General features: G+C 40.1%; 1 protein-coding gene across 10 annotated transcripts in view; it reads right to left on the reverse strand.

Annotated features, from left to right (window-relative positions):
- Positions 1-21,835, reverse strand: part of hectd4 (HECT domain E3 ubiquitin protein ligase 4) — a 173,658-nt gene that overhangs the window by 12,263 nt on the left and 139,560 nt on the right. For all 10 annotated transcript variants that reach the window (XM_078421863.1, XM_078421868.1, XM_078421861.1 and 7 more), the window contains 15 exons: positions 21,084-21,244; positions 19,278-19,459; positions 17,918-18,123; positions 16,645-16,775; positions 15,371-15,576; positions 13,939-14,118; positions 12,212-13,508; positions 10,301-10,503; positions 8,429-8,652; positions 6,955-7,106; positions 6,233-6,339; positions 5,159-5,282; positions 4,790-4,980; positions 3,996-4,142; positions 1,984-2,103 (listed from right to left, as the gene is read on the reverse strand). In XM_078421863.1, the coding sequence (XP_078277989.1) occupies positions 1,984-2,103; positions 3,996-4,142; positions 4,790-4,980; positions 5,159-5,282; positions 6,233-6,339; positions 6,955-7,106; positions 8,429-8,652; positions 10,301-10,503; positions 12,212-13,508; positions 13,939-14,118; positions 15,371-15,576; positions 16,645-16,775; positions 17,918-18,123; positions 19,278-19,459; positions 21,084-21,244 (3,631 nt within the window). The remainder of the gene's footprint in view (positions 1-1,983; positions 2,104-3,995; positions 4,143-4,789; positions 4,981-5,158; positions 5,283-6,232; positions 6,340-6,954; positions 7,107-8,428; positions 8,653-10,300; positions 10,504-12,211; positions 13,509-13,938; positions 14,119-15,370; positions 15,577-16,644; positions 16,776-17,917; positions 18,124-19,277; positions 19,460-21,083; positions 21,245-21,835) is intronic.

Consider the following 21,835-nt stretch of genomic DNA (forward strand, 5'->3'; position numbering starts at 1 on the left):
TAGTTGTTAAAAGAGGGGAATTAGTGATCTTATATAAGAGAGTCAAGCTGTGTCTGCAAGACTACAGTGGCTACAAAATCTTAATTTATCCTTGCAAAAATGTAATTTTTTTCATAAATGTCATCTTTTCTTAAACGCTTTTTACTTAAATGTGATTTGAGGAGACTGTCTTTAAAAATTGATTAAATATGAAGATAAACTCTAAACTGAAATTTAACCATGTTAACATTACATTAAACAAGGTTTTAAACTGTAAGAAAGAAACCTGTAAAATAAATGCAGGCTAAATATGATTAAAATACGCAAGGAAAAGCCAGACAGAAGTAAAAGACCCAAACTGTCAGGAAGCAATGTCACAAAACCAGGTAAGAAAAGATGGTTCAAGATAATGCCATTGATTACCAATGAGTTGACATATCTGTAAATTGCTCCAGTTGTTCAGAACCAAAAAGGGAAAGTAAAGGCAATAAACACGAGGAGAAAAACAGATAAAATAAGGATTACCAAGGTACAATTGTAGAAAACATTTGGATTGAGAATTTAACGTTGCTGGGAATATATTTAGTAAAGTCAAGCTGGAGAGTGCAAGGCAGGGGAATTGAGTGGGTTAACTCTAAATAACAGAGAAAATAATGACAAATGGTGAGTATGGCAGAAATAAAATCCATGTTCATAAAACCTACAAAACAGACAATTGCATAAAGGAAAAATGGAGAAAGCAATGTGTGAACAAATAAAAAAGCACAGAGGTATCCTTTGTATTCATCTGAATTGATGGAAAGTGCCTATTTAAATGATCAACTGAGAAGCTGTATCTCCATTGAAATGGTGTGGTCTGAAGTGAGCTATGAATTCTAATGCTTCAGATTGTTAACATTGAACCAAACCATAAGTCTCTGCTAAGCCAATAACCCTCTTTGAGGATTACATGTATTTCTGCAAAAATTCTCTTGGAGCAACCTTTGTTCATCAGGCCTAAGATTTAGCATTTTTGTAGTTTAGCATTTCTGAAAGTGGATGAATTGCCGGTCCATCATCTGCTGTTAAAAGGAAGAATGTAAAAAACTGCGGGGGCTGACTATCATCACAGGCGATGAGACTGAAGGACTTCTAATGTCGATCTTTTAGTTAATAACAGGAAGGGATCACTGTTTAATTGCCAGCCCATTAGTTTAGCTTCAGTTGTAGGCAGGAGTATTGGAATCAGTTCTAAAGGTTTCTTTGGCAGTGGGTCTAGCACATCGATGCGATCATGAAGGCGGCGATTTGCCGGGATTTGCCCTGTCTCCGAATACTCTTACAAACTATTACAGATGTACTGTAGAAAGTATCATGACTGGTTGCATTATGGCCTCGTATGGCAATTCCAACTCATAGGAACACAAGAGAGTGGTGGTCTCAGCCTGGTCCATCACAGGCAAAGCCCTCCCCTCTATCACACATCTACCCCAGGCATTGTCTCAATTCAGCAGCATCTATCATCACGGAGCGTCTATCATCAAGGAGCATCTATCATCAAGGTTATCTACCACCATTTGGGTCATGCCCACTTCTCACTGCTAACATTGGGAAGGAGGTACAGAAGCCTAATGGTGCACACCACCAGGTTCCGAAACAGCTACTTTCCTTCTACTATCAGGTTCTTGAATCAACCTACACAACCGTAATCTGGCCATGGCAACAGGTCACCACTGTTCACCTCTTGCACAAATATGGATTTTTTTTCTAATTATGTTTGTTGCACTAATGTCTTGTATTTTTTCTAGTCTTCTTTCTTTTCAAATTTTGTGTAATGTATAATCTGTGTAAAATTCGCTTTTTTTCCATTTGTCTTGAGTCTATGTGCCTTTGATGCTGCAGCAAACAAGGCTGTATCTTTTCCATTGTATCTGTACAGCATTGGACTCATGCATATGACAATAAACTTTGTTAATGGGACTATTTATAGTTTGTGTTGTCAACTCAAAACCATTCCCCTCTTACCTCCCACTATTTCCAGTGGATCGAGTGTTATTTCAGGTGCTGCATGGTCTGCCGTTCGTTGTACTGTGGCATTTAGAACTCTGTTTATCACAGCTACTTTAGTATCGTAAAAGACCAAGCCTAAACAAACAATAGGTGAAGAACAGCTTTGTTAGAATAGTTATAGACACATCTACAATTTTTTTTGCTCAGGTTCACTAAATAGTGAAACATTTACAAATATAGAGATTAACTCGACAATAAGACTGAAATTAGGCTGAAATATGATGCAAACAAGTAGAACTGAACCATGATATATAATTGTATCAATTATAGAAAACTACAAAGTTAAATCCTGCAATGCTGAGAATTATATTCTGCACTTTGTATCTTCCCCATGTACTTTATTCTGTTATCACGATAACCTCAGTTAAAAAATCTCAGTTAATAAAAACTAAATTCATTCAACCCATGAAAGATTGTAGATAATTGTAGGATTATTTTTGAATTGGCCTCGGAAAGGAAATTAATCTTTCCAGATTTGACTCCTAAATTTCAAGATGATGCTCTTAAGTCCACAAACACCTCTATCAGCTCTGCCAAATTCCCCTCAACAGGTTTTACCTGAGGTAAACAGACATGATCCACATGATATATGTTGATAACTGGCATGGTGTCGCAGCAGTAGAGTTGCTGCCTTATGGCGCCAGAGACCCAGGATCGATCCTGACTATGGGGGCTGTCTGTATGGAGTTTGTATGTTCTCCCTGTGACCTGAGTTTTCCCCAGCTGCTCCAGTATCTTCCCACACTCCAAAGACGTGCAGGTTAATTGGCTTTGGCTTTGGTAAAAATTGTAAATTGTCCCTCGTGTGTAGGATAGTGTTAGTGTATGGGGATTGCTGGTCGGAGCGGACTCAGTGGGCCAAAGGGTCTGTTTCCGCGATGTATCTCTAAACTAAACGAAACTAAATAGTTCCCAATGCTTATCTATTTTGGGTCACATGAAAATGAGATGATTGAGGAAAATGCAGCAGCCATTTACCACCCATATCTCTGTACTGCAGGCGTTTACAACTTTGGAAGGAGAGGAAAAATATTGCTTGAGCTGGACTGGAGGACAGCGAGGGAAAAAAAAAGTTTTTTTTGGTAAGGGCTGTTCACTTTATTAGTTTCTGGTCCACTCCTCTATTCCCACCAATCACTCCCCATCCCCTGGCACTTTCACATACAACATTTGTCCCTTTCCACCATCCAGGGGACTACCTAATCATTCCAGGTGAAGCAGTGATTTACCTGCCTTCTTGCAATCTCATCGACTACATTCGGCATTCACAATGTCACCTCTTCTATATTGGAGAAGCCAATGGCAGAGTGAGTAATCGTGACCTCTGTTGTATGCCACTTTAATTCTCAATCGCACTCACTATCTGACCTGTCTGTCTATCGCTTCCTCCACTACCTTAATGAAGCCCAATGTGTACTAGAATATCATCACCTCGGCACTTTGCAATCTTCTGGAATGAACATCGTATTCTCCAGCCTCAGATAAACTGCTCTCTCATCATTTCTGACCCCGTTTCCTTTAAATGTCAGTACTTGTGCTCTTTATTACCCGATTTGTCATAACTTATCTCTATACAGGTTTTTTGACTTACACCTCATTTCTCCCCAACTCTGTTTTAGAAACAGTAAACCCACTCTTCCCCCAAGAGGAAGGGTAGATGATCTAGAACATTGACTGGTTTCTCTTTCCACAATTGACTGAGTTCTTCCAAGATTTCTGTTTAGGCTAATTAGGTGATATCAAATTAGCTTGATCAACACTTAAGGAATGGTCAGACGCGATCCAATTTCTTGGCACTATTTATTTTAATACTTTATGTTCTAAAACACCAAAAACATTTAGAATTTTAAAAGTGGTCTTTGCAAAATTTCTTTCCCTCTCCACGTGGTCAAATTGCTTCATTGTACATTATAAAGCAATTAGTCCTGTAAACAACATAGAATCTTCCAACAGGAAGAATATCTAACCTTTAGATTCTCGTAGCAGTGCTGCAATGCTGTCCATGTAGGTGTGGGTCTGTCTGAGCTCCACCAGAGGCAGGAAGAATGTCTCCAACGTGTTGTTCAAAGACTGAAGCAAAGCAAAGCGAAGCCGAAGGCTTTCAATTGGAACATCTAGGGATAGTGAATAAAAAATGTTGGTAAATGAGATAGAGAACACATGGGAAAACACATGATAGATAATATTTCATGGGATGAAATGTTTTATATACTACTATTTGTAGTCATTTAGGCTGCCACCAAACCATTCCAAAGCAGCTTATATCCAACTAGGTACTTGTTAAGTGATTTAACATCAGTTCCAATCACCAGACATGGAAGTCAAGGGCAGCATGGTGGTGCAGTGGTAGAGCTGCTACCTTACAGCTTCAGATACCCGGGTTCGATCCTGACTACGGTGTGCCGTCTGTACGGAGTTTGTACGTTCTCCACGTGATCGCATGGATTTTCTCTGGGTGGCTCCGACACTCCAAAGACATACAGATTTGTAGGTTTATTTGACTTTGGTAACAATTGTAAATTTTCCCTAGTCTGTAGGATAGTGTTAATGTGCGGGGATCATTGGTCGGCACAGACTCGATGGGCCGAAGGGCCTGTTTCCACGCTGTATCTCCAAACTAAACCAAACCTCAATTCAAATCTTTGTTAAATAGCAAGTAGAATTTCTATTTCTTAATCCAGTGAACATATTTTCTATCCATAATGGTCTAAACCCCAGTATAAATGGGGCAATTTAACCTGATGAACAACACAAAACCTACTCAGTAAACAGGCAATCCTCGGGTCAGGCACATCTGCAGGGTCAAGATAAACTTCGTGAGGATGAAGCCGGCTTGGAGTGATGGCAAGATGGCGGCAGAGACGGTTGACATATTGTACAAGTGCAACATCCATCTCCAGGGTCCATTTTTTGCAGGATCTTTGGGCATGTCTGGTGTCAATGCAGGCACACCTGTCAGAGATAACCAAGTTGCTTAGACTGCAATAGAAATGAAACCAAGCACGATAGCAAAACATGGTTAAGTGTATTGCAAAATTATCCAGAATATTGGCACATCACTCATTTTTTACACGGTGATAGATGATATGTAGTAACGTTTGTAATATTCCTCCAGTGAAACCCCACTTACCTTTCAAAGTGAAGGTCGTATCCGCAGGAAAGGATTGCTCGCCACACGCTTCGGATGTCTTGCTTTGACCGATCAACGACAAATTTATGGAAACCGTCTAATGTTAAATACTTTTCCTCTGGTGCTGTAGGAGAGGGAAAGATTTCTTGTAAAATAGCTGCAACCTGTCATCTGTTAAGTTGCCTCAAAACCAAACATTTCTTGCTGACTGGAAAGCTATTTCCAATGCCGAGGCTGGGAGATTTCAGGTCTAGAAAATATTTACAAAATACGTCACTAAAATTCATGTCAGGTCCAATTGCACAATGTGAAAAATAAAATAATATTAGCAATTCATATGGGTGAGTTAAGTTTTAAAAACGTATACAGAGAAATTAGCTTAAAGCAAGCTTGACCAGAATGGGACATACTGGGAATGGCAGGTACAGGCTCTCATTCCTGTACTAAGTTACTTTGCAAATCTTTGGAATTCTTTACTTCAGAGAGCTTTGGCTGCTTTATCATACATTCAAAGGCATGATAAGCATATTTTTATATTATAGGGAAACTAAAGGTTTTAGGGATCAGACAGGGGAATGGAATTAAGGTCAAAGATCAGCCATGATCCAGGTTCGATCCTGACTATCGATCCTGTCTGTATGGAGTTTGTATGTTCTCCCTGTGACCACATGCATTTTCCCCTGGTGCTCCGGTATCTCTCACATTTCGATTACATACAGGTTTGTAGGTTAATTGGCTTTGATAACATTTTAAATTGTTCCCAGTGTGCAGGATAGTGCCGGTGTGCGGGGATTGCTGATCGGCGCAGACTCGGTGGGACATTGTATCTCTAAACTAAATTGAACTAAACAGACTTGAAAGCAGTAGCCATGTGGCCTACTCCACTTCTCCATTCTACGAAAATATATATATTTTTACGGTGTAGAAGATAATGAAAAAAACCTGAGAATTTAAAGTAATCCTTACAAAAGCTTTTCACTGTACCTCAGTACACATGACAATAATAAACTAAATTAAACCCTCTCATGCCGGCCACTGGTTTTGATTATAATTATAAAAAGCATTCTGACTTACCTTCTTGTTTCTTTGCTGGTGACTTCTCTGGGTCCTTGTCCTCGGGTTTGATGCCCTTTTCTGGTGACTTTGCTTTCACAATTGATTTCTTCTCACTCAGTGCAGTTCTGTTAAACAAAAAGATGCTTAGTATGAATTAGGGTGTTATTTTAAACTCTCTGACGCTTTAGTTTAGCTAACTGGTCATGGTTTCATCAGCTTTAGATACCTCAGGTGCTGTACACTATTGTGACAGAAGGAACTGGAAAAGGTTCAATTTATGATGCCTAATTCATAACGTGACTGTTCTGAAACTTTGAGGTCTCCCAAAGAGTGTCAGGGTTGTGAGGAGTGCTGGAATAACATCAGTTGCATTGTCTCCTTTGACTTGTTAGGCCATTATCAGCCATCGCTTATCATAATTGTAAACATGAAATCATTCTCATTTATTGTTATTGCAGTTTAGCAGATACCACAATTATGAAGGAGACTGTCAATGTTACAAAATCAGAACAGAATAGGCTATTTAGCCTCATCTTATTGAAAGGCCTATTGTGTGGATCGCCCTACTGTTAGAACAGTGTATGTTTATCTTGACATCCCTTGTAAATGTATCTTATTTGTTTTCATAGCTTTTCTTATTGCTTTCCTTTATATTTTATTTCTCCCTCACCTCGACTGATATTTACAACTACTCAGTCCTGATTAGGGAGGGGAGAACCTCCTGATTAAAGACAACGAACCTGACGCTGTTCAGCACGGACCTGTCTTTGCCTGGAGGTTTGCCAATTGGCCTTTTTGTGCTGACTACTTTCCCAGGGTGCTGCTCCTTTCCTGCTTTACTGTACTTGCTCTTGTCAAATTTTGGCTTGGGTATGCCGTACTTCCGCAGTATCTTGCAAAAGCAAACAAAGAAAAAGAATTCATTAAAAATTGTACAAAGCACAGTTAGTTACTAGATGTGTTTACAGAAATAATTCAGAGAATTCACACTCAAATGGCAGCATGTGACTAAAAAAAACCCAACTGCTCTCTCCTTCTATAATACGGTTATATTAAACAAAAGTACTGAGAGCAAAGCTCGCCATAGTAAGGGAATCGAAACAAGAGGACATAGGTTTAAGGTAAAGGGGGAAAGATTTAATAGGAACCTGAGAGGTAACTTTTTTTTTACACAGAGGGTGGTGGATGTACGAACAAGCTGCCGGAGGAGGTAGTTGAGGCAGGTACTATCGCAACGTTTAAGAAACAGTTAGACAGGCACATGGAAAGGATAGGTTTAGAGGGATATAGGCCAAACATAGGCAGGTGGGACTAGTGTAGATGGGACGGTGTTGGTCGGAGTGGGCAAGTTGGGCTGAAGGGTCTGTGGCCATGCTGGATGACTCCATGACTAGAACAGAGGGACAAAATAAAAGATTTCACAAAACCTTGAAAAATACAACTATCCCATTGACTCTACGAACCCCCGGAGCAAGTCCATTCAAAGATAAGGACCAGGTGTGGGGACGGTACTGAGAACCTAGACTATGAATCAATAGCCCAACATAAATGGTAGAAGTACCGTCACAATTCATAAATTATCAAATGGCCCAATCCATCAAGAATATCTTCCCCCATTTATTGAGCTGAAGTTCCCTCAACAACCTCATCCGTTACATGTCACAAGGGATAGGAGCAGAATTAGGCCATTTGGCCCATCAAGTCCACTCTGCCATTCAATCATGGCTGATCTATCTCTCCTTCCTAACCCACATTCTCCTGCCTTCTCCCCACAACCCTTGACACCTATACAAACCAAGAACCTATCTATCTCTGCCTTTAAAATATCCACTGACTTGGCCTCCACAGCCTTGTGTGGCAAAGAATTCCACAGATTCACCACCCTCTGACTAAAGAAATTCCTCCTCATCTTCGTACAGGAATGTCCTTTAATTCTGAGGCTATGACCTCTAATCCTAGACTCTCCCACTATTTGAAACAACCTCTCCACATCCACTCTATCCAAGCCTTTCACTATTCGGTAAGTTTCAATGAGGTCCCCCCTCATCCTTCTAAACGACAGCGAGTACAGGCCCAGTGCCATCAAACGTTACCATGGAATTCACAAAATAAGAGTGGATGCAAGTACCCTTGTTCCCAAAGAAATGTCCAAGGAGGAGTACGATCCACAAACCACATAAGAAACAGACTCAGGGTTTTATCCAAAGCACATACCTGTGTGAGCTGATCCTCCAAAACCTTCTTTGGTGGGCGGACATTAGTGAAAAATATTTGCAACAGGTTTCCTGGTGTCTGTGAGTTGATCTGTTCTTTGCTGAGGAAAATATCAGAAACTTTGATAGGTTTGGCTGGAGCAAGACTCAACATCTGCTCTGAATGTATACAGCTTCGAAATATCTCTGCAAGAACATCTCGTGTAGGGGGAACCACCTTATCACCTAATGAAAAAGAAACAAAGTAAACCGCAGTAAATTACTTTCAAGATAATTTCTTTTTCACTTTCTAATTAAAAATTGGAAATTGATTTTAAAAAGGACACATTTATGTAGCACTTTATGAGCAAGGGATATACAGAAGTTTTTTCAACAACTCCATAAAAGGAAACACTACAGCCAACTTCCTCACAGCTGGAAGCCACACACACAAAAACACGAGACCAAGCGCAGACTGGCCGATTGCTTCGCTGAACACCTTCGCTCAGTCCGCCTTGGCCTACACGATCTCCTGGCTGCCAAGCACTTTAATTCCCCTTCCCATTCCCATACGGACCTATCTGTCCTGGGCCGCCTCAGAATGAGGCAAAGCACCTCATATTTTGCTTGGGCAGCTTACAACCCAGCAGTATGAATATTGATTTCTCTCATTTTAAATAACCCCTGTATTCCCTCTCTCTCTCTGCCCCTCTCCCACCCTAGTTGTCCGGCCAGTTCCACTGTTCGCATCCATATATCCCTTCATTATCACCTCTTCCCCAGCCAACAATGGACCATTGTGGGCCCCACCTTCCCTTGGTCATCGGTGCCAGTTCTGATCTGTTCTGAACCTTTTCATATCTCTAGTTTCCCTTTCCCCTGACTCTCAATCTGAAGAAGGGTTTCGACCCGAAACGTCACCTATTCCTTTTCTACAGTGATATTGCCTGACCCGCTGAGTTACTCCAGCATTTGTTCCTTCCTACACATGATAAAGGACCAGATATTCTGTATCACATTATTTTAAATATAAATGTTGACCTGAAATCTCTGCTCTTACTTGAAAAGGGATATGGAAACTTCTCCATCCATCTGAGGGAGAGGATGGGCATCTTAATTAATGAAGTCTACCAGGGGACAGATGCAAGCTCTGGGACAGATGCAAGTCTCAGTCAAAACAAATTAGTTACTTATTATAACACAGAAGGTCATTCAGCCCATTGGGGGGTCCACTTACATTTATATTCCAACTACTGAAGACTCCTAAAACCATTGGAAGAGGTGGGTTTCTGGTGTCAAAGGGCATTCACATCAAGATCCTGCTGGGATCAAATAGTTGCCAGACCTACTCATTCAGCCTCCTTATTTATGCACAAACCAATAATGTGGAGACACAAGAGACTGCAGATGCTGGAATCATGAGCATAAAACAAACTGTTGGTGGAACTCAGTGGGTCAGGCAGTATTTGTGGAGGGAAATAAATGGACCACATTTCGCTTTGAGACTTTTATTGAGACTGAACCATTGTGGTATTAACAATGCCAAACAGTGCTTGTATTTTAATCAATAATATTTAATAGCAGATTCATAGATGGCCACAGATGTATACAGCAATTTAAGTAATACTATTGGTTCTGAATCTACTCAAGAGTGCAAATTGGTTATTTTAGCTGATCATTTTTGGGAAGACTGCGTCTTTAGTTTAGAATTTGTCTTGGAAGTCATTTGGTGTACTGCAAATAGATCATTTCCGTATAAACTCAAACTAAAACGTGTATTGTGCACAAGAGAAAAATCAATCCAACCACTGTTATTATAGTGTGGTGCTGCACAAAATTTATGACGTTAAGTAGATGACTTTACGAATCTCAGTCGGCTGGCCCTTTTGCTTACCTTTTATTAGTTTCTCAGTGAAATAATCCTCCAACGCCGAACTACCCTGGGTGTCAAACAAGCTCTGATTTACGGAAGACACGGTTAAAATCTCCTCTGTTGACATCTCCATCAATTCATCCTCTCCTTCCAAACTAGACAATCCAATTAAATCACTGCTGTTGAACAGACTGGCACGAACCTTTTCAATCTTTGCCCTTGCTCTTACCTACATTTAAAAATAAATCATCACCACACGATCCAAAATAGGTTATTTACAAAGCATTATCTTCAGTTTCTAATGCAGAATACTGCAAAGAGTAATGGTTTAACTCTGTGATTCTTTGAAGGTGTTAACTCATGCAGGTGGTTGCTATCCTGCTCCAGGTTCTGTTATTTGCAAGATAGCGCAAAGGGTACAGATCAGCAAGATGTTTTATGAGGAATATTTTAGAGGAGCTTTTACAAACTTATCATAAAGGTCCCATATTTGCCTAGCCTAGCCAGAGGAAAAGTGAATAAACATCACAATTGAGTTCTCTGCTTGTGATCCAAGACAACTAGTAAATAAATCTGAATACCATCTTTATCATTTCATCTGGCAGCCATTTTAAAACCTAGAAATAAGGCAGCTGGGTTTAAAGGGTATGAGTTAGTAAGTGGTGGGTTTATTTTTATTAATAATATCACAAGGAAGTTGAAAAATAAATCTGATTATAATTTATATATTTTTAGATTTAGAGATACAGCGCGGAAACAGGCCCTTCGGCCCACCGAGTCCGTGCCGCCCAACGATCCACGCACATTAACACTATCCTAGACACCAGGGACAATTTTTTTTTACATTTACCCAGTCAATTAACCTACATACCTGTACGTCTTTGGAGTGTGGGAGGAAACCGAAGATCTCGGAGAAAACCCACTCAGGTCACGGGGAGAACGTACAAACTCCGTACAGACGGCGCCCGTAGTCAGGATCGAACCTGAGTCTCCGGCACTGCATTAGCTGTAAGGCAGCAACTCTACCGCTGCGCCACCGTGCCGCCACATTTGATTGTGTTGTTTCTTTATATTCATTAAATAAGTTATTTCTTGTAATGATATAAATTTATTTGAACCTTTTTACATGTCACTGATTGCCAGAGTTGGGAAGGCCTCTCACAATATGAATGACCAAAAGGCCATCAAGGTGATCTGGTGGTGAGGCCTATCACCAAGGCCCAGTTACAGTTCGTGGGTCCCTGTTTCCCAGGATGGACAAGGCACCAGTTAAACTCAAACCTTAGCGTCATGAATGGTTGGAGCATGGAGCAAGTTCTTTCAAAATTTAAATTTCAGAAACAAGTTGCACTGCAAGCACCTGTATAACAATGAACTATAAATATTTAATAAATCACGTGTCTATGCTATAAATCATTAAAAAATATCAACAATTTCTCCAAATTTCTATTTTGCATTTATGAATGTTACTTGATACTATCATACCAGAGATAGAAAAAAATCAGCCAAATCTCAATCCATCAAACAATATAACAAATATTACCATTTTAGTTGGATGACTTTGAACAATATAATTTCATTTGTTATAATTGCATAATATAATGGTACAATATAATTGCATTGCAATTTAAACACTACAAAATATATATCACATAAATATAATAAGCATTCACAGAGGTCATGAATCCGTGTAAGCTTCAATTGGTACCTTAAGCTAATAGTCTCAATAAAAGAAAACAATGTCATAATTAATTTTAAAATGTAAATTGTTTTGCTAGTTGCCCGTGACTAATGTGGCGCTAAACTATTTAAATCTCTCACACCAAGTAAACAACTTTGAGAGCTAATTTAAAAGCCACCTTTAAATTATTATTCAAACTCCTTTGTGCTTTTTGGAAACCATAATCTAAAATCAAGATAATAAACCCTAACCTTACCTCAACGATGGCATAACCTTTGATGGACCGTGACACAAGTGGGTTGTTGTCCAGTGATGTGACTGTGTACATTGATCCAACGTCTGAGATGGAAGCTGAGTCCGCACTGTCCAAGGGTTCTCCGAGACTACCGAGACTGCCTAAGCTTCCTGTGCTGCACAGAGACAAGTCCAGACTTTCCTGGCTGGACACTGTGTGGGGATCAATCATTCCCTGTGGAGCAGCCTGGTCATGACTTGCTTGAAACTGGTCTACGGAAAGATCACTCGCTGTCCGAGAGACACACTGCGAGCTGCAAATTGAGGTCTGACTGGTGGAGGCGGATGCGCTCATACTCATAGCTGGTGTTACACTGCTGCCGCTGCTTACATCCAAGCTGTCCATGCTGTTGACTGTTGTCGACTTATCCAGTTCCAACTTGGTGTCAGCTTTCACCTTCAACCTCTTGGGGTCATCATCTTGCAGTGGGATGTAAATCTCATCTTTGAATATGCCACCGTGCGCACTGCACGCCCTGCGAATGGCACTGCGGACGATGCATTCTTCAAGATGTGTTGGAATGCCCGAGATCACGAGCAACCTGCTATGGGAGGTGGAGCCGACCAAAGCTTGACAGGCATCTGCAATGGCGTCGTTTGTCATTCCTTGTCCCTGAGGGTCCTTTTTTGTCAGGTGACGGAGGATCATGAGTAACGTCAGTGCTCGGTGGAACCACAGCATATCTTCAGGTTTACTTCCGCTAATATTCAGGATTGAGGTGTCGCTTTCACTGCCTCGCGAGGTGAGCCGCTTCCCTGTCGCCGACGTCTTCTCACGTTTCATTTTGACCTTTTTCCGTTTGGAGAGCAAGCTTGGGCTCTGTGGCGTCTGCCCTGGTGAGGAGGAGGAGGAGGAAGAGGAATCACTGAGACTCGGTGCGCTTGTGGAGGTCATCACATTCATTGCTGTGCTCACGTTGATGGGCAGTGTTACTTCTGCAACTGCAAGACAAATCTCCATCAAAGCATGGAAGTAGATGGAGAAACGACCCTGGTCAGTCACACCAATCCCGATACCAGAACTGTTCCCAGTTACCCAGTTTTGCGTTTCTTCATCATAGAGTTTGCGGAGCTCAGTTTGAATTGCCATCAGAACGGCCAGGCATGGATTTAATTGGATGGCAATAGATGATGAGAGGCCAGATGGATTCTTCTTTTGCTCGAGCTGGTGAATTTTCCGCAGCAATTCAGCTACAAGGTGGAATATCATCTCCTTTATGCTGGGGGCAAGGTCTGTTGTCCACAATAGGTTAGCTATGAATTTGGGAAGTAATCAAATGTAGAAAATAAAGCATTAAAGTGCATTTGCCTTAATCCACTTCTACATTGCCCTCCACAACCAAGAAGGGAAAATAGCACAATTCTGCTTTTGTTAGTGTTCTTAAACACCATCCATTATCTGCAGCCGGCTGAAATATGGCTGGGTAGATACCGGATTATATCATCAGGTGCAACTAAAAGCTTATTCTTGTAGTTCTTGTGCACTACATGACACTAAAAACTTACAATTTCTCAAAAAGCAATGAAAAGTTACCATTTTGTTTTGGTGAACTAACAGATATGTAGATTTGCTTAAGTGTCAAGTTCTGGAAATTATTATTGCAGATAAAAATAAACCATATTTTTACGAATAAACAATATAGAGGATGCACTCCACAGATCCATTTATAGCAATTTGTCTTACCGAACAGCTCAACGACCTGCAGGAGAACGGATCCAGGAATAGCATCAAGTTCATCTTCAGATTTTCCATCTCTTTCAACCAGCTTCCATGTCAGCAACTGTTCAGCAAATGCCATTGCCAGAGGAAATTCCAGAGGCAATGAGTTCAACACCAGCACCGCACCAGGTGGCGGAGAGACACCTGGGAAGATGAAATTCAAAACCTAATTAAATAATTTGCTGAGAGAAACTACAGAAAGTAAGTTCAAGTCCACACTTGGAAGAATCAGAGAACAGATCTATCAGGAAGGGGAGAGAAATTGTTTATGGAAATTTAATTTGAGTTAATTTTAGTAATCTACTGCCAAAATCAACCCAGGACGTCCACACTTAAAGGGAGTATTTATTTCGTGAAATATTCCACGTGACAACGTATTGAGAACAGAACATAGAAAATTAGTAACTGGGAGTAGAGCAATCAGCCCCTTGAGCCTACTCCACCACTTAAGATCATGAATCTACTCCACATCAATAACATCGCCTGTCAAAGCCAACCCCTGCAACTCCAACCCAACCCAGTGTCACCACCAGGACAACAAACCTTTATGACTCTACATTTTTAACAACTTGAATCATACAAAATGATGAAGGTCATAGCGACTCTTGTGTACTGTCTCAGTGTAATCTACTATTCCTACACTCTTGTACTTAAGTATGATTGTGCTTATGTACAGCAAGGTTTTTACTGAACTGTTTGCAAAAAAGGAATTTCACTGTATATGTGACAATAAAGTACCACTGGTCATTGATCATTCCCTTGTTTATAGAGGATCTTATTCTGTCTTAAAAATATTCTAAAGGACTCAATTTTCACCCTCATTGGGAAGGAGTTCCAAAGATTCATGACCTGTGGGAAAAAAAATCTTTATCCTATTTTAAATGGGAAACACGTTTTTGAAACAGTGACCCCAGATCTAGATTCTCCTACATGGAGAAACTCCTCTCCGCATCTACCCTCCCAAAACTATATATTTGATCTTCAATGTTCCAATTAAGTCCTCTCAGTCATCTAAACTCTAGCAGATGCAAGCTCAGCCTGTCCAGGATTTCTCCATATGATAACCACCCATTCCAGTTATCAGTCTGAACTGAAAGGTTTCAACTGGAAAAGTCATCTGTGCATTACTTGCACAGATGCTGCCTGGCCTGCTGATTTCCTCCAGCACTTTGATTTTTGCTCAATAGTCCAGTAAATCTTCCCTGAACTGCTTGCAACATCCATTTATTTCTTTTTAAAGAGACAAACACTGCATGCGGTACTTCAGATGTGGACTCACCATCGACTTGCCTATTTAACGGAAACATTGCACTTTTGAAATTTTTTCAATAACAAGTCATTCAAACACTCAGGTAATTTATATCTATTGGAAGACTTGCAGAGCTGTTCAGAGTACCTAGTTTCACGTGCAGCTTGTCAGTAGGGATGACGACAGAGGGATACTGATTTGTGGTGGGGGGTGGAGTGAGACCAGTGTTGGTGGGTGATGCATCCTTTGGATAACACACGGTTTCCGTCAGGCTAAGTTGTCCATTTTTCCGCACTTTGTGACCCAATCCATATACCAGCACTCTCACCCACGGAGCCTTGTACAAAGAGGAACTAAACAATAAGAATGGTGATTAAATTGGTGCATAGCTCGAATATCATCTAATTTTACAGTTTAATGAGTGAGTAGCTCCCATTTAAAAAAAATAGGTTTCCACTGCCATCTGTTAAGATTTTTATACATCTACTTACCAAATCCCTTAATTTCACAGATTGAAAGATATTGCATTGTAATAGGCCCTTCGGCCCATAAAGTTCCCACCAAACACTGATCACCAGTTCACACTGGTTCAATGTTATCCCACTTTCGCATCCACTCCCTAGATACTAGCGGCATTTTACAAAGGCCAATTAATCTACAAACCCACATGTCTTTTGGATGTGGGAGGAAACTGGAGCACCCAAAACCCACGTGGTCTCAGGCGAATCTGCAGACAGCACCCGAGGTCAGGATCAAACATGGGTTTCAGGCACTGAGGCAGTAGCTCTACCAGCTGCGCCACTGTGTTGCCCTGCTGTTCAACTAGGCCACCCTTCCAAAAAGGAAAATATTTTGGTTAATAGATCAAATACCAGGGAATTTTCCATCGAAAATTAAGATTATTTGCTGTTTCCTGCAGCCAACTTCAGATTAAATCACTCATTAAAAATCAACAACTGGCTGTTAGTTTTGCTATTCACTGGTTTGCCTTGAGGTGGCATCTCTCACCCATTTCAGCTTAATAAGAGTCAAATCTCAGAAACTACAAGCAGCAAGTGACAACTGGACGACACATTGTCTGGCAGCAAAGAAATCAACTAAAACGCTGGTGAGATTAGGCAACAGCTACATAATTATCAAAGTAAATTTTAAACCAAGACCAGTGGATGGCAAAATTAATGACTGCATATGCATCACATTGAAATTTTGCTCTTCATTTTGTGGCGCTGCAATTCAACCCAGAGTTAAATAACAACTCTGTGAGCAAGTCCATGAAACCCCGAAGGCCAAAATGTTTCACATGGTTCAGCAGGGTAACCTTACCCTTGATAACATGATTTAGGGGTGCACTGTAAAGTTTTAAATATTTAAAAACTTGCCCTACATAACTATTCCGTGCATCATAATAAAACCATGCTTACTCTTTCCGAAACCCTGCCGGACTTTCCTTGCATGAGACCATTACAAAGGCAGCTCCAGGAAAATGCACATCCATGCTCACTTTCGACTCAGTCACTGGGAACTCCTCCGAAGGAAACTGTTCTGGTGCATGCTGCAGTGCAACAGAACATAAGCCAGTTTTATTCGTTATTAAACATCTGTGCAATCACTGAAGTTTTAGTTTAAACCATAAATTGTAGCAACACACAGTGACTACATAACACCAGAATGCTAAATTGGATGCAAACTGGAATAAGCAGATTTTTTTTCCCTGCAATTAATATATAGCATTAATTATAGATTGTGAGATTGGGACATGCGATTTGGCTCTGCTATATAACTGTGAACCCAAACAGTAGTGAAGTATGAGAAGTATCTTGCCTTTATAAATAAATTAATACATGCTGTATTTATAGCAATTGTCTCAGCATAATTGGTAGAGGTTTCTGCTAGAGGAAGTAATCAGTGTCAGAAGTTAGGTCCATCCACTCTCAGCATGCCATTCTATCTGATTTCTGAACAGGTTAGAATGATCAACTATTTTCACAATTCTATCCTGAGAACCCACAAGGAGGTAGTATCATATAAAACTCTTAATAAGTTTAAAAGATAAGACTTTTCTTTGCCTTCCATCACAGTGAGGGTGTGCCTAGAGCAATCACTGTGATGGCTGTTTGTGTAAAAATTGTATCTGTGTGTCCTGTGCTTTTTGTTGTCTACTGCCGGACCCTGACGTGAGAGGACGCTGGCGCTGTTTATTCGCCGCTTCTCCGTTAGGATAGTTTGTCTGTTTGTTTTTATGTTATGATTGTTTTTGTAAAGCGCTTTGAGCTTCTGGTAAGGCGCTATATAAAATAAATGCTTATTATTATTATTATTATTAACATCGATCCAACGAGTCATGACGACACCAAAGATTGACAACTCCCAATTCTGAAAACGGAACTTTAAGAAAGCCTCATCATTAATGTGCTGCAATTATTATTATTTTTTCCATATTCTATTTTTCACACTATTTCTCAATATTCTCAATAAACAACTACAATCCTTCTTCCATTATTGTTTCTTCTTTAATATCCAGTTTTTGTTTCTTTTCAAGTGTGATGAGGTTTTTTTTGCACAATTGCTTTTGGGTGCAACTTAGTTTCTCCATATACAATAAATAATAAAGCAGCAACTTAGAGGGACACCTTAAAATCACAATTGAAGAATATAGAACATGGGTTTGCCAAATGGAAATCGTGGGAACTATACCTGCAGGAAAGAGCAGATCTGTTTTGTTAACTCCAACAAACTGTCTTCACCCTGGTGTAAGGCTCGGGTTATGGCAACTGTGAGCCATTCCCTGATGGAATTGGAATTGCCCTGGTAGAAGAGATCAGTGGGAGAGCAGTTCTGACCCTGGTTACAATGCTGGAGGGACTGAGCCAGAAGAATTGAATCAGAGCTGATGGTTCCATCTGCAGAAGGAGGGAAGGACACATGTAAAATTCGCCAAATCTTTTCACTGAAATCTCTTTTCAGAACAAGTCCAGAACGGTTTACTTCTAGTGACAGACTACCAACCAATCAACAGTAGGCCAAAAGCAGGTTTGCTGACTACTGGACACATTTAATCCATAGCTGGTCAATCAGATTTACTTGGTGCGGAATCCAAGATATCCTTATTCATTCTTTAATTCTTTAGCAGACACAACCTTCTTCACCGTAAATACAAATAGGAAATAGTCATTTAAGATCTCACCCATCTCCTGTGGCTTGACTTATAGACAATAGCATTGATCCTTAGAGACCTATCCTCTCACGAGTTACCCTTTTGATCGGAGTATACTTATAGAATCTCTTAGGATTCTCCTTTACCTGATCTGCCAGAGCTATAGTACAACTTCAGTGCATTGCTAGGACATCAGTACTTTCCAAATATGGACTACTGCCCCACAAGATACAACATACAAATAAGATACGCTGCAAATACAAATGGGCATTAAATTGGATAGAATCCTATGTTGATTATAACTTGCAATTTTCCCCAGTAAAATAAACATTAAAACAAAAACATAACTTTCAGGAGATAAAAATATGCTTGAAAATGCAGGAAGTTTTGAATCTTTACTATGTCCACTTAGACATTTGATCACAAATGTAACATTTTTTTATCTTATTTGATTTTTTTTTTCATTTTATGAAGGTGGCTAAGGTACAAATACATGGCTATTATAATCCTCTCTCAGAAAAAAATCCTAATGTCACTTTAAGCATTGAGTGTGAGCTACACGCGTAACTACATAATGCACAATCACGTTCTACTTTCAGCTCATGGGTGCTCCCAAACATGGTCACTGAAGATAGAATTAATGCTTCAAATACTGCCTTGGCCAATATTGGTCAACTCCACAATGCATAGAATCTGGAGTGTTAGTCTCTATAATTCTGTAGATTCACAGTATACTTTTTTATTTATTAAGCAGCTATAAAGTTTGTATAACTATCTTTTAAGATCAAGAACCGACTTCAAACTGGTTTGCTTCCTAATTTGTTGAAATTAGATGCACATCTGTCTACAGTTACATACGTAGTTTATCTTTCAACTTCATGTCAGTTTGATAACACCAACCTGAAAGTGGTGGAGCCAGAAGTTGATTGGACAAAAGCTGTAGATGCTCCAGTGTTATATCACGCACTGCGGGGATGTGGAAGAGCCGAGTAAACGTGTGTGGAGACTTAGGAGCAAAGATGTTGAGCAAAGCCATACGACAGTACAGCCTAGCTAGGGAAGCTTCACAGCGTAGCAACTCTCTGCAAACAACAGCACAAGAAGAAAGTTGGAAAAAAATTAAATGGGGCACCAAGTATAAATATGGTCATATAATAGCCTAATTATTAAACAAATTGTATTGCTTGTCAATTACCAACTGCTTAGTTGGGAAAGGTAGAAGTTTGCAATGCATAGTCCTTGTTATACTAGTCATACCATTTAAGAGTTAGAAACATGGAAATATACCTGCCACTTCTTCAGCATTCCCTTCTCATCCATTTTGCTCACGGAATTCATTGAACTTAGAGTGAATGACTGGATTAGTATGTGTAGGAAAGAACTGCAGATGCTGGTTTAAATCGAAGGTAGATACAAAATGCTGGAGTAACTCAGCGGGACAGGCAGCATCTCTGGAGAGAAGGAATGGGTAATGTTTCGGTTTGAGACCCTTCCTCAGACTGATGTCAGGGGAGTGGGTGGGACAAAATTAGTGGGTGGGACTGTATTAGTATATTGGGGCAGGTGGTGGGTGTTAGAAGGGAAGGGGCAGTATGCATGGAAGAAAAATAAACAACTAAGGCAGAAAGACAAAAATATCTCAAGCTCAGGCTTCAAAATTTATACTGGGTAATCCATCATTGAGAATGAGGGGATAATATATATATGTATAATAATTTTAATAACTCTTAAATGGTATGACTAGTATAACAAGGACTATGCATTGCAAATATATATAAAAATCTAATTTACAAGTCCAGGGTATATTCATAGCTCTCGAGTTTACTTTGACCACTTCAACAAGTTATTGATTAAACACAGCTTCCATTCTCATTCCTGAACTTTTCAGTGAGCACGAAAGACTGCGAGAAGCAAAACAAACCAGGAGGTCAACTTGACTTATGATCATTTTATTACAAATGCAGAAATTTACGGCGTGATCCAGTCAACGAGAAGGAATGTTGTGCTTGTGCTGACATGACTTGGAAAGATTATTCTTACTAAAAATTTAAACTGTAGTGAGCTAACCCAAAGTTGAATGGCTTTGGCACTGGGCACTTGATCCAAGGAGAATGGAAGGATGCCAACAACCTTCAATTTGTGTACATTGGTTGAGATGTCAGAGTACCAACAGGAAACATTAACTTAGCAGCAAAACACAAGATGCTGGAGTAACTCAGCACGTCTAATTTAGCAGTCCTCAGTTTGGGAGGAGAAATGTTTAAAAAATGATGGATTCCCCTCTCCTGACTATCATATGGGGATCTCCACTATAAATCTGTAAGCACTGAATATTAACAATATTTGACTATGTTAACGAGCATGGGGAAAGAACTAGGTTTCTTGGTGTGGAGAACATGAAGAATGAAAATCGTCTAAAACAATAAAGCGTTCAGTTACAACTTTATTTTTATTTATAAATTAGTTTAAAAAAGGAATAGGAGTAGAATTAGGCAATTCGGCCCATCAATTCTTCGCCCTTCAATCATGGCTGATCTATCTCTCCCACCTAACCCCATTCTCCTGCCATCTCCCCATAACCTCGGACACCTGTACTAATCAAAAATGTGAAATAAATTCTGTCCACAGATGGGAGACATTGGTTCTTAATTCTTTAAATTCTGCAATGGGTTTCCAAGGTTGACACTTTAATCTGAAAGAGCTTGCCTGTGAATTTGGATGTTTGTGTTATCCAGAGTGACCAGTCCATAGGCCGCTGTGCGTCTGTATCCCGTGGGAGGGTGCTCCAGCATGTCAATTGGATACCAATAACGAACTAGCACACCTTCACTTCGCAAATATGTCTCCACCTGAACCAATTCATTAGCCTAAGTTGTGGAAGAAAGAATGGAGAATACATTTTGCAATGGTAAGAAAACCAGCATTATTTTATGTGTAAAAAAGAATGAAAGCAACTGAAGTTCCAGAATGAACAGCTGAGTTCAAAGATATTCCGAGTTGTGGATCATCAAAATGCTGGACTAACTCAGCGGGTCAGGCAGCAGCATCTCTGGAGAAAAGGAATAGGTGACGTTTTGGGTCGAGACCCTTCTTCAGTCATGAGAAGCCTGAAGTCTGAAGAAGGGTCTCGACCTGAAACGTCACCTATTCTTTTTCTCCAGAGATGCTGCTGCCTGACCCGCTGAGTTACTGCAGCATTTCGTGTCTAACTTCGGTGTAAACCACCATCTGCACTACCTTCCTACTCATTCTGTAAAGTTATTTTGCTGGTCTAAATAACGTATTAAAAAATCCACGTCACTGTTCCAGTGATATTGGCAGCAGGAAGGACAAAGTCTCTTTGGGCATCTTCTGGCTGCTGCTGCATACTACTATTGCCCGAAGCCATTCAACTTTCTTAAAACTGGAAAAAAGGGCTGATTCCAAATTTTATTGTGAGGAATGGGTTTGAAATGCTT

Source organism: Rhinoraja longicauda, chromosome 25 (genome assembly GCF_053455715.1).
Source record: "Rhinoraja longicauda isolate Sanriku21f chromosome 25, sRhiLon1.1, whole genome shotgun sequence".
NCBI classification, from domain to species: domain Eukaryota; kingdom Metazoa; phylum Chordata; class Chondrichthyes; order Rajiformes; family Arhynchobatidae; genus Rhinoraja; species Rhinoraja longicauda.